The sequence below is a fragment of the Tachysurus fulvidraco genome, chromosome 4 (assembly GCF_022655615.1).
Source record: "Tachysurus fulvidraco isolate hzauxx_2018 chromosome 4, HZAU_PFXX_2.0, whole genome shotgun sequence".
NCBI classification, from domain to species: Eukaryota; Metazoa; Chordata; class Actinopteri; order Siluriformes; family Bagridae; genus Tachysurus; species Tachysurus fulvidraco.
Window position 1 is genome coordinate 18,050,157 of NC_062521.1, and position 13,364 is coordinate 18,063,520.

At 35.8% G+C, this 13,364-nt stretch overlaps 1 protein-coding gene across 1 annotated transcript; it reads left to right on the top strand.

The window, feature by feature from the left end:
- The first annotated feature begins 315 nt into the window (after window positions 1–315).
- Window positions 316–12,860, top strand: sgpl1 (sphingosine-1-phosphate lyase 1). Its single transcript, XM_027136313.2, has 14 exons — window positions 316–598; window positions 4,497–4,662; window positions 5,233–5,300; window positions 6,327–6,474; window positions 7,102–7,181; window positions 7,357–7,485; window positions 8,191–8,279; window positions 8,792–8,900; window positions 8,991–9,089; window positions 9,219–9,365; window positions 9,511–9,749; window positions 9,839–9,985; window positions 10,084–10,204; window positions 10,993–12,860. The coding sequence occupies exons 1-14, from the start codon at window positions 587–589 to the stop codon at window positions 11,155–11,157; spliced, it is 1,719 nt and encodes a 572-aa protein (XP_026992114.1). The 5' UTR covers window positions 316–586; the 3' UTR covers window positions 11,158–12,860.
- Window positions 12,861–13,364: the final 504 nt, after the last annotated feature.

Consider the following 13,364-nt stretch of genomic DNA (forward strand, 5'->3'; position numbering starts at 1 on the left):
GGTTGGAGATGTCACTCTTGCCTGTCTTCAAAACTTTAGAGCTCTGCAATCTAAGACAAAGTATATCATAATAAAACCACAAAACTAACAAAAAACTTGAACAAAATCATAAAAAAACAGCCCTCCTGTAGCTAAAGCTTCTTGAGGTTATAAACAGCTGGAACCAGATCCCGTGTGTGTGTCAACAAACCAAAAATTCTCATTCTGATTCTGATCAACAGACACTACTTCTAACACTCAGTGACGCCATAAAAGCAGCCAATCAATGAAAAGAACGTCACCAGTCTTCCGGGAAAACGTCACATTCAACCGAAGTGTAGCGTTGTAAAAGGCTCAGAAACTACACTGATCTCTAGCTCATGTGTGAGTGCGAGCTTGTGTGCCTGAGGATAACCCGTGGCTTGTAAATCTGTGCAAATGCGATACGTCTACCGGTGTGCACTTCCTGAGGTCGAGCCCGTGATTGTTGTGTAGCTCAATCGACCGTCGCTTTTTATAACAACGCAAACAAAAGACCTCAGCGTTTGATTTTTTTTTACTAATAGAGACGCCTGTTTTTCCCCCTGAGCTGTTCTTCAGGAGTAACATGGACTACATGGTAAGTGAATCCGATGCCACTTTGTAACTCATTAATTTTAATGTGCGTTCAGAAACTAATAACAAGTTTGTTATTTATCGTTTTGTCTTGGTTTGTTTTATGGTAAAATAATAAATGAGCACCAGCTAATAACCTTCTGCAAGCCTTTAAGTCACAGACTGACACATTGCAGCTGATCAGTTTATATGGAGCAATAATTAGAGTTTATTTGTTCATGTTGGAGCTTCATAATGAGCGAACACTATACTATGTTATGCTATATATAAAGTTAAAAAGTGCACTCTAAGAGAAAAAAGGTACTAAATTGTACATTTCCTGGTCGACAGGGTGGTACAACGTGTGTACCTTTATTGTGTATCATTTAGGTTTAAAGGGGCATTGTATTGTACTTTAAGTAATGGTTCACTATATTTAATTTATTTCTAGGTAAAAAATACACACTATATCGTGTGTGTGTGTGTGTGTGTGTGTGTGTGTGTGTGTGAGTGAGAGTGAGAGAGATGTTACTACCACGATGACTAAATTTAAGAAGTAAATGTATAGTTTAGTGTTATTTATTCTGTTCTAGAGATCCTCTATACAAACAGTGTGTTCAAAATCTGAACGTGTTTTGATTTAAAATTTGTGTTATGATTTGAGTTATGGCATTAGGTATCACAGTTTGGCTTAGTGTGTGCAAAAAGCTTGATTGATTAAAACAACTAGATTAGGTCCAGACTCTTAGGACAGTTATGATCAAAACCACACAGTTTTTGTTATATTTTTATTCACTTTTAGTCATTGCAGGTGTGGTGAGGGAAATTTCCCACTGAAACACTTCATTGTGTGCTTCTCCATCAGGAAACTCCCTGTGTGTGCCACAAACATACAGGAAGAGCTATTATTGCCAATATACAATGAAGTCAGGGGGCAGAGCTACATTTACTGCACTGTTTCACAGTTTCACAGGCTGACTCAGGCCCTTGTGATTTGTTAAGTAATGCAGGGGTTCTGGCTGTCATGGTTTACTTTGTCATACACTGATAATGTCTGTCAGAATATCTGGAAATGAAGCAGCACACTATCATTTAAATCACATAAGAATAGATACAAAGGCATTCTGTGATATTCTTGTTTTGAGTTAAGTCAAATCCTGAAGTGATTTTGTGTACATAAAGCCTAAGATTTTAACTAATTTAACAATAAAGCTCCTTCGGTTTCGGATCAGAATTCTGATTCTGTTTCTTTAATCAACATGGAAGGAAATACATTGGTGTTAAATTAACAGTTTGTTGTCTTCATAGAAATATGAGCTTCATTTAGACTCAAAATTCTTGAAAAGCTCCCCATGCAAGGGTGTATATATATATGCAGGTTATTTTGTCTTGTGCAATGGCACAACAGAGTGGCAGAGAAGTCTTGGCAGGATCTTGTTTACTTGTCAAAAATCAACCGTGACATCTCAAATATGCAGAGGGAAGTACATTTATTTGCCACTTTAATAAAAGAAATTTATGTATCTATTTTATCAATATCTAGTAAATTGTGTGTGTATGTATATATGTATGTAATATATATAATATAATATAATATAATATATATATATATATATATATATATATATATATATATATATATATAATATAATATATATATATAAAAATATAATATTACACACACACAATTTAAGTTACTCCATGTCATGAAGATGGCTTCACCAAGGGCATCCACAATCTGGAACCGAGGTCCGTTTACGTAAACTTCCCTTGCCATCCATCCCAGTTACCAGATCGTTAGTTTGACACATTAGACATGTATAGTGTTTTGTTTTTTATGTGTTGATCTGCAGTATCTGCTTTACACAGGTCAGGGTTGCCTATCCTGTGAGCAAAAGCAGACAAGTGTGGTGTTTTCAAAAACACTGCTGATCACTTTACCTTTTGCCCTCCAAAGATAACTTAATATCAGTCTGTTTATTACCAATGACACTTCAGTTTCTGAGCTGATCTCTTTTGTGAACCAAAAGAGACATGACAAAAAGCTTGTTTTATTGGGGTAGATGATAGTGCCTTATAAATATGGACATGGTTATTTTGAGTGTTTTAAAAGCCAGTTTGAGGAACTGGCTTAGGAAATTGAAAAAACTAGCTCTGTGACGTCATGTTAAATTTCACAATAGAAGGTCTTTTGGTTTTATCTCCTTTAATGTTGAAAATTCTGTCTTGAAGACTGAAAATATTGATTTTTTGTGGATGAATATTGAACCTACACATATAAACTGTTATGCAGGGTCCTATGTAAGGGGTCTTAAGGGTTTTAAGGTAATATCACGTTCATATGTGGCCTCAGTGTTATTTTGGATACTTTCTTGAAGTTTTTTGAAGGGCCATATATCCCAGTCAAGAGTTTCTGTTGTTTTCTGTTACCTGTTAAACGGCTTTCTAGTCTTGGCTCACCACATCAGGCTTGTCAGCTTGGAGTATACTTTTGACTGGGTGTGGTCTTGGGCAGAAACTGCTCCAACAACTTCAGGGTTAATCATCCCTCATATAATCCTAAAAGTAAAAGTAATGTGTGATTTCCATTTTGGAATGTGGACTGGATGGAGCCACCATATCTGTACACGTTTTGTTTTTTTATTAGAGACACTAACAACAGAACATGTCCTGTGTGTTGTTACTTGGTCTCTTGATGATCCCTGGTGATTTCTGCTTGTTTATTCACACCACCAAGTATCTCGATCTAGGAGTAGCTTTTAAATATTCAATTTCTCATATAATTTCATGTCATTTCTGTAATACATTTTAGTGATATTATAATTACATACCAGTTTTGATCAGATATATTTGAGAGATATCTCAAGAGTAGTCAGCCATTGTTATTCAGGATAGCTCTTTGTGCTGATACTTTGAGCCAGCGATTGTAATTGTAGGTTTATCTGGGATATTATCTAGTGAATCAGCTGAACCTAGCATTATAATCTAGCCTAAGGTGTGTAAAAAAGATAGAATATGCAGCTTTTATGAAAGCCTTTTTATGTAAAGTAAATCTACATTTGTTATGAATTATATAGTCAGTAAATTGTAATGCTTTATGGGGAAATAAACAAAAGCACAAAATAAACCTTATCTGTGAAAAATCGCCGGATTTTCATAAATGCTCTTGCATCATTTTTTGCAGATAGTTTTGCAAGCGTATGCTGTATGATTCTGTTTGGATATTGCACTGTCTGTTCAGTCGGCCATAGGTCATTTGATAATTGATAAGAAACAGTAAAAAGTGTCTAATAGTACCATGTCAGGTTTCCACTGGATGGTACCACTATTGTTAGAATTTGTGTACATGGAGCTGGTGATTATCTTGCTACTACTGTATATTACAGAAACAGTCTTTATACAAATATGATTTAATATAAATAAGATTTAATTCACTAGGGAAAGTATAATGATCATCATAGCAAGAAAGCCTCTTTCTTGAATATATAGTAACAGAACCGGTTTCTTGACCATAGTAAACAAACCTGTTTCATGACCCTCTCAGGTGTTTCCCACTAACCTTGAGTACCTTGTGTACTCATAGTTTAAATTTAGTTGTATGTTGTATAACATTTTTCACTCATTCATTTATTTTCAGTAACAGCTTTATCCTGGTCAGTGTCATGACAAATCAAGAGCCAGAGTTTATCACAGTATCACTAGGCATGAGACGGGATTATATTCCTGATTAGACACCAGTCCTTCACAGCTAGGGGCAATGTAGCGTTACCAAGCAAACTGACTACATGTTTTGAACAGTGGGAAGAGTTTGGAGAGCCCAGAGGAAATTGAGGAAAATGAGTCATTCAAACTCAGGATGAAACCTGTTGTTCTCCAGCTGTGAGTAGACAACACTAACACTCAATTTCTCATTTTGTTGTCAGAGTGCTCTGGAGGTGTATAAGGAGATGATCCTCCTGTACTGTGAGGAGTTTACACACTACATTAACTCAGTGTGTGCTGAATTGGAGCCCTGGCAGATCATCGCATCAACATTGGTGTCTACCCTTGCGGCAGTATGGCTCAAAGGCTTCCTGTTTCAGAAGGAGAGTGAGTAAATCCAGCTTGTCAGTCACTTGCTTGTAGAATTTTACATAAAAGCTTCCAAAGATCATTTTTGCAAAGAATAATTTGATAGATTAGTGTAGCATTTTTATCTAGATTTTTAACAGATGGTGGAAAAAAGTCTCCAGCCAGCACTTAGATGAGATTTACATAATTATGCATAATTTTCCTGCTCTCTATAATCACCATATTATGCTTCATTTTCAGCCTTTTCAATATGGTGTAATTGACATATAAGCTTGTCATGTAACATTCATATCATTGTGCAGCAGGACATTTAATTAATCAAATCCTTTTAACAGGGCCGCTTTTTAATGTGAAAAAGGACTAATGTAGTACTGTAGGTGCATTAAGGGCTGTTAAAATTGATTTTGTAATAGGATTTGTAATATCTATAAATTATACATTTGTATAACGATGCCTGGCGCTGTATTTTCTATTAAACCTGCAGTGTCTCTTTTTTTATTTTTGGTTGTTTTTTTTGTTTTTTTTTGTGGTGTTTAAGCACATCAGTCTCTAAAAAAATCTGTCACATGTTCTGCTGTTTGTCTGCAGGTCTGCTGTCTAGAACCAAGAAGCAGTGCTTTCGAGTCCTCAGAAAAATCCCGTTCATAAGCACATCAGTAAGTGTTGCGTGGTTCTCTTTTTTGGAACGCTTCCCCAAAAGAAGTCTCGAGGTTTTTTGTTGTTGCTCTAACATTCTGACTCATCCTCAGCAGTGTGTAGCATGAGTGAAACTTTTTGACACACTTCTATATCATAGCACTGTGATATTAGGAGGTAATCTGCGTCATCGGCTGCTCAGAAATATTATGTATCTCCTTGAAAATTAGTTTTCTCCTATTATTCTTAGTTTGTTAGAAAACCGAGACTAATTTCATAATCACATAACTGTGTAACTGTACTATCTATAATGAATATGTAAATTTGTAGACTAAAATAAAAATCATAAAAAAAATGAATGAAAGCCTCCACTCACTTGGGAAGGTTTACCACAGGATCGAGTTAGCTGGAATTTCTACCCATTCAGCAACAACAGCATTATGCTCAGATGTTAGGAGAAAATTATATACAGTTAATGTTTCATTTCATCCTAGAAGTGTTCAGTGGGGTTGAGATCAGGTTCTGGTGCTTGCCACTCAAGTTCTTCCACTCCAAGTTTGACAAATCTTTATGGACCCTATTTTGTGCACAGAGGCATTATCATGCTTGAACAGATTTGTTGCTCTTAATTTCAAGGGAAATTGTATAAATACTACAGCATACAGAGACATCGTAGACAATTCAATGGGGGATGTGGTAGTGCAGTGACTAAGGCCATGGACTACTGATTGGAAGGTACTGATTATAAGTTTAAATGTCAGGACCACCAAGCCAACACCACTGGGCACCTGAGCAAGGCCCTTAACCCTTAATTGCTCAGCTGTATAAAAATCTGATAAAAATGTATGTCACTCTGGATATGAATTTCTTTGTGCCAGATGTCTAAAATTTTGTGGCAACAGTTTGGGGTGTGATGTTCATGTGTTCACATACTTTTTATTAAGAGTAACAAAGTTAATATCTGGGTTCACCTCCAGTGTTTATCAGTACTGTGGTTGGATTATTAAATGTTGTTATTTTTTTTGTCTGTCTGCTTGTCTTTGAAGATTCAGAACCAGCTAAACAAGGCTCTAGATGACATGTCATTGATGATGTGCACACTGAAGGAAGGAATGAGCTACACAAAGTGCCTGCCAGCACAGGGCCTAACACAGAAACAAGTCCTAGAGAGCATCACACAGTACCAGTCACTGAGTAAGTCAGCTCAAGTGTGCTCTGTGTTAGGGTGCATGCAAAATATTGATTGCATACACTCTAAGGTTTAAGTTGCCAGCCACAGACAGCAATCAAACCTCATAAAACAACTAATTGGTCAAGTTTAGCCCTTTTAGTATGTATTGTGTGACATCTTCACCGATGGTCAATTTAGTACTATTGTGACTAAAAACAGGCAATGACCAAGTCTCTCTCTCCCCCCCCAACCTCGATGTGACAATCTGACAGCCACCAACAGGAGCGTGGCACTGGGTGACATTAAAACAAATGGGAATGCTACAGATACAGTACTAATGGTGGCGAAATGTAAAAACAAACATGCTCACTTTGATGAACATGCCAAATTGTGCAACCCAATTCTCAGCACAAGCCCAGACTGCACTGGCTGGTGACATGAGCAGAACCTTTACATGCAGGTCTATCATTAGAGGCGCAGCCTGTTAATTTTGTACCTGACAAGTAAAAATTCTAAAAGACTGCTTTAATCAGTGTACAACCAGGTTTAAGTATACATCAGTATTCGTTGTATTTTGTATGTGTGCGTTTTATGTTGATGAGAATACTTTACACTAAATACAATTTTTTGTGTTTTTGTTTTCGTTTCAGATGAAGTGCAGTGGTCCAAAGGCAAGGTTTCAGGGGCAGTCTACTGGGGAGATGAAAAGCTCACAGATCTTCTGGTGAAGGTGCTGGCTTATTTAAAATATCTATTTTTTTTTTGTTTGTTTGTGGTTACAAACTGCTAAATCAGTGATTCTAAGTAGGATTTAATCAAATTCCATCAAGTTTAAGCCTTAACTCAAGGTTTATGAGTAACATTGGAGTATGTTGTCAATGAGCCTCTTTATTCTCTATCGGCAGGTATATGGTGAGTTTGCTTGGAGTAATCCGCTCCACCCAGACATCTTCCCTGGCGTGAGAAAGATGGAGGCAGAGGTGGTACGGATGACGTGTTCTCTCTTCAATGGTGGTCCTGAGTCATGTGGAACAGTAAGCTTGTTTTAATTGTTTGTTATTAATGACATGACATTATTAATTGTGCCTTTATGCAGGAACGTTGTTTCATTGCACTTGTTTCATATGTACTGCATCAGCTAATTAATGGTCAAAATGACAATAACAGCCTCTTGGGGAAAATCTTGACAAACCATTTTTTTCCATTCTAGATTCTTACAGTTGTGTTCAAAAATAATGCTCGTACATCTGCCTGTATCTAAAAATGCAATACCATTTTTTAAAAATTCTTGTAAAACCATTACAATATCATTCAAAAATCACACATGCAAAATGAAATTATTATTATTAATATTAATCTCAACGTTTTGTCTTCTTGTTTACGTTCTCTAGTTTTAAATGTGGCAAAATATCTTTCTTAAAAGCTCAGTATCAAACTCTCAAAGCAGTTAGTCAGTATGATCCGAAAAATAGCTTTCACGTGACCTAAAAACAGAAAATATTGACGTTTCACAGAACTCTAGCGGGATATAAACAAATAGCAAATTGTGAAAGCACTATTTTGGCAATGTAAGAATCGAGACAAAAACCACTACCAAGAGTATGAGGGGGGAAAAAAAATTCTGCTCATTAATAAAAATAAGCAGGAGGAGAGCTGAAAATATGGGATATATGTGCAAAAGAGGTGTGCAATAAATGTGAGCATGTAATAAATCTGCCATGTGTGGCTTGTGTTTTTAGGTCACTTCTGGTGGAACCGAGAGCATTTTAATGGCCTGTAAAGCATACCGAGACCTGGCTTATGAAAGAGGAATCAAATATCCAGAGATGTATGTGTGTTTTTTAGTCACCAACAATCTTGTTCCCAGTGTTGTGTTTTATCAAACATAGCACTATTTATTAGTTATACTGTTTGTTGTATAAATGTATAGCAGCTTGGGGAAACAGTTTATAAGGTGGTGATGTATCATTTTAAACAATATGAGGTTTTCAAAACTTTTTTTTTGAGGAGGTCATTAAAACATTTAGTTAAACTGCCTTTGTACTATAAGTGATTTTTGCAGCACAAAATCATAGGCAAAGTAAAAAGGTTAAATTGTTGCTACATTGTGTTATGGTGAAATATATTTATGGCTTCTTAAAGTGTAGGTGTCGGAGCATGTTGTAGACGTAAAAACCTGCAAACCACATAGACATTTACCACTGGCTGTATCTGAATGATTTTCCCAGGCTGCCATACAGGGCCAGGTCAAACCTGTTGATTGACAAATATACAAATCCTACAGAACCGCTGACATGAACCTAACTATGTCTATGTTGTCTTCATTTTTCCTTGTTGTAGAATCGCACCAGTAAGCGTCCATGCAGCATTCGACAAGGCAGCACACTACTTTGGAATGAAATTGGTTCATATACCTTTGGATAAGAAAACTATGAAAGTCGATGTGAAGGTACAATTGGCAGTGTGCATATGACTTGATGATAATTTAAATTTTTATAATCAATGATCATTAAATCATTTTTGCTTTATTTCAATCCAGGCCATGAAGAGAGCCATCTCTAAGAACACAGCCATGTTGGTGTGCTCTGCTCCTCAGTTTCCTCATGGGATCATTGACCCAATTGTGGAAGTAGGGAAGGTAAAATGAGTCTGATTATCAGACAGTGTTTCATATTTCCCATGAGACAAACTGACCACATCATCATTTAATAAATATTAGATGTCAAACATATGTTTGGAATTAATTATTAATTCTAATCATTTTTAGTTGGCAGAAAAGTACAACATTCCCTTCCATGTGGACGCCTGCTTGGGTGGGTTCCTTATAGGGTTCATGGAAAAGGCCGGATTCAAGCTGGAGCCGTTTGACTTCCGAGTTAAAAGCGTCACAAGCATTTCAGCAGACACGCATAAGGTCAGAAATTAAAAATGAATGAGAAAATGTATTGTGCTGGAAATGTATAACCCAGTTCACATACAACATGAATATTTTTGCTTGTTTTTTGTCTTTTGATAAACTAATAAAATGTAAGGCAAACTCTCTGTTTTATTCTTTACAGTATGGCTATGCACCTAAAGGCTCGTCAGTGGTGATCTACAGAGAAATGAAATATCGCCACTACCAATATTTTGTAGCACCTGATTGGCAGGGAGGAATTTATGCATCTCCCTCCATAGCTGGTTCTCGACCTGGTGGGATCATTGCTGCCTGCTGGGCCACTATGATGCATATGGGAGAAAGTGGCTACGTGGAGGCCACCAGGAAGGTTGTTCAGACAGCCCGCATCATTGCAGCAGGGTAAGACAGACAGGCTTTCATCCTTCCATTATTGCATTCTCAGTATATATTGGTCAATGAACTGATTTGAGACAATTTTTTTTCTTTAGCGTCCGTAGCGTGGAGGGACTGTTTGTGTTTGGAAACCCAGAAGTCTCAGTGGTGGCTTTAGGCTCCAACGTATTCGATATATTCCGTTTATCCAATGCACTCACATCAAAGGGATGGAATCTAAATACCCTCCAGTTCCCATCCAGGTAAAACCACTGGATAAACTCTTCGAATATTGGTTTTGTCAGTGAGGTTAACAAACTTGCTGTTATATTATGATGTGTATGTCTGTCTCTGTTCACAGCATCCATATTTGTGTAACTATGCTGCATACACAGCCTGGTGTTGCAGAGCAATTTGTCAAAGATGTAAAGGAGGAAGTAGCAAAAATTATGAAAAATCCAAAGGAGAAGACCACTGGAATGGTGAGTTTTAAACATCTCTTTAATTAAAAGCATTCTAAAAAATGTTTTGTCATGCATTTAAGATGCTAAATAAAGTTTAACTGGTTCTACAATAAAGTCTAATAAAGTCTAAAATCTGTAAGTAGATCCTAATGCAGAACCATATATCCTAATGAACATGCCGTACTGTTTAAAACTCTATTCATGACTCATACAGTGTTAATCCTGAGAATAGTGTTGACTTTTGAAAAGAACCCTAAACAGTGTATTTTAGTTAAAGAAAGGAAGAAATGGCAGATTTTGTTTAAGGGCACTGGTGTAGCAGTTTTTTTATTTTCACCCATCTTACTATCTTAATTTGGCTTCAGTGTCTTCTGCAAACCACAGTTTCATTTCTGACTGATTGGGTGTTGATTGATTTACTGTAATTAATTGATTTAATTTTTGACATTAGTTCAGCTGCAAGGGAAATCATAGGCTTATCTGAAAGTACTTGTTCAAATACTTAATTTTTATAGTTCTAGCTTAGTTACATAGGCCCTTGTAGTGGATGTTTCATTGGAGCATTTAAAGTTCCTTTAAAGTTTCAGATGTAAAAGGGCTTCGGGATAGAGGGCTCTGAACTATAACTTTTGTCACTAACATGACAAGACACATTTTATAGGGGAAAAAATAGAGGCTGGAATTTACTTTTTACAGAACAGACCATAATGATTTATTCTTTACTTCTATTCTTTACTTAATTCTGTAAGATAAAATAATGCACATTTTCTATTTTTTATAAATCACAAATTAATGCCTGCGTTTAGGGAGCAGTTTATGGAATGGCCCAGTCCATCCCTGATCGGTCAATGGTGACGGAGATATCATGCGGCTTCCTGGACTGCCTCTACAGCACTGAGGTTAAAAAGGTCCAAAGAAACAACCATACCAGCAAGAAGAACCACATGAATGGGAACTATCAAACCCACTGAGTCTAGTATGACTGCCCACGGGCTGCTCATCACATTTATGTACTGATGGTTTTGTTGTTCATCATTTCAATCACTTATTTACTTATTTCTAATTAACAACACAAGCCATTTTCTTCAAGATGATTTACTGTCGATAAATCTGTCCGTCCGTAAAATCTGTGGTATCAACGTCAGCGCAGAAGGTTCAGGGACTGTTAGTAGTTGTTTTTTTTTTTTTAAACAAGTTTCTTTATATATTCAGGTTCTGTTGTATGGGTCTGTTGACACTTCTCATGTATTTTACATTCCTCCAGGTAAATGCTCTAGCTGAGCTCTCAGGCTTCACTGATTGAACCATTTTTAGAGATTTAAGTACACGATTTAGTGAAAACTCTCAAACCTTTTATTGCTAACTGCAAAATGAATGTCCCTTAAAATATTTCAGTTCACTTTTCAGAGTACAGTTGTCCCAGACATTGGCCTCACGAAAACAAAACTGAGACATGTTAAAAAGCTTTTAATTTCCAGTCCATCCTTTGTGCTGGTGCTGATCATAATCAGATAACTGTACAGCTTTATTCCATCATGAAAATGGATCAAGCAACGTTTTAAGATTTTCTTTTAATGAATATTTCTAAATTCATCTAATGAAACTTGAAGTACTACTCCAGTGTACTTGAATAACAAAAAAAATCTTTCCAGTTTTTGTAATGGTAAAAAAATGTTCATTATAATTGAAGCAAGTTATTTTTTTTGGTAGTGTCCTCATGATGTATGATTTACTGGTAGATGGATCCTGCCCCCACATTATGTCTACCTCAGAATTTGTTCCAACTTTACATTTTAACATTTTAACTTCTTTATAATCACAAGTATTGGAATAAATGTTCTCATTCTACATATTATTCAATCTACTAGCCACTTAATACAATGAGGAATTGTTTGAACTCCTTGGGAGATGGTTAGGAGGGGATCTTTTTTTTTCTTTTCAGAAATTAATATTGGTAGAAATTTGATATTTCTTATCCGAGAAGGATACATGTGTAAGAAATAATTGTTGTTAAAGTTTCTAAGATGTATAAAGGGAAAAGCGCTCTTGGATCAGTAGTGAGATGATGATGATGATGATGATGATGATGATACGGTACCACTAAATCCTGACTGCAGACCTCACCGGCTGTTTTAATTCTGTATGTATTTGTAATGTTTGTGACCACTATGTGTGTTTTTCCATTATACATTACTAATGTACGGTCTCATATTTCAATAATGTAAATTATTTTTGTGTTAATAAATGTTAACACAGGGCTACATTGGTTCGTAACATCATAACATTTAGCTAGGTTTAACTGTTGATGTGCAAAGTTACACTACTTGTAATAGCAAGAATATTTTTAAATCTTATTTTCATATTCAGTATTTATAATTAAAGCAGCTGTCGCTTTGCAAATATTTTAAAGGCACCAAGCAAGCAATATAACTACCTAAAATTGAGGCACCTTCAAGTTTGAAATCTGGAGTATCCACTGTCTTTCATGGTTATGATTATCTATAGCAGACATACACTGATGACCCACACTGTTCACGTGTATGTCTCTTGGCAGGGTCTAGTGCTAGCGAATGTTTAGATCAGCCTCAGGGAGAGGGCCTTTTTCGAACCAGACCATATCCACTTTCCATAATAGCCTGTTTTTGAAAACAATAAAAAAAATGTATTTTGAAAATCCATTTGTCTGTTGCATCATTCCCATACTGTAAAATTTGTATTGGTTTACATTAAATTTCAATAAAATAATGGAAGAGTGCTTATTATTATTATTATTATTATTATTAATGGTAATAGTAATAATTTTGTCTCCAATATATGATCTGGATATAATTACATGGCATATTGCACAAAATCTTATTTGTATATTATAAAAATGTAATTTTAAACAATATAATTATACAATACAAAGAATTTATACAGTTATTTAAAGTAGCAGCATTAGAGTAAAAAATATTTAATTTACTGTTTGAAAAATAGCACATTTGTATACATTTAATAGACATGCCACTGCAGGCCAAGATTTTTTTTTAATCAACCACGTTCTTTTGGCAGTTTGTATATCATGATGAAAATCGAGTATTGTACGTCTTTAGGTCTTCAGTTATCAATTGCCAATCAGTACTCTCCTCTTAAGCTAAAACTGTAATCAAAAGCATCATAAAGGATCTTGTGAGTTGTC

Coding starts and splice junctions, on each gene's coding strand:
- sgpl1 (XM_027136313.2), top strand. Junction 7,182..7,356: donor TCACAGATCTTCTGGTGAAG/GTGCTGGCTTAT, acceptor CTCTATCGGCAG/GTATATGGTGAGTTTGCTTG. Junction 7,486..8,190: donor GTCCTGAGTCATGTGGAACA/GTAAGCTTGTTT, acceptor TTGTGTTTTTAG/GTCACTTCTGGTGGAACCGA.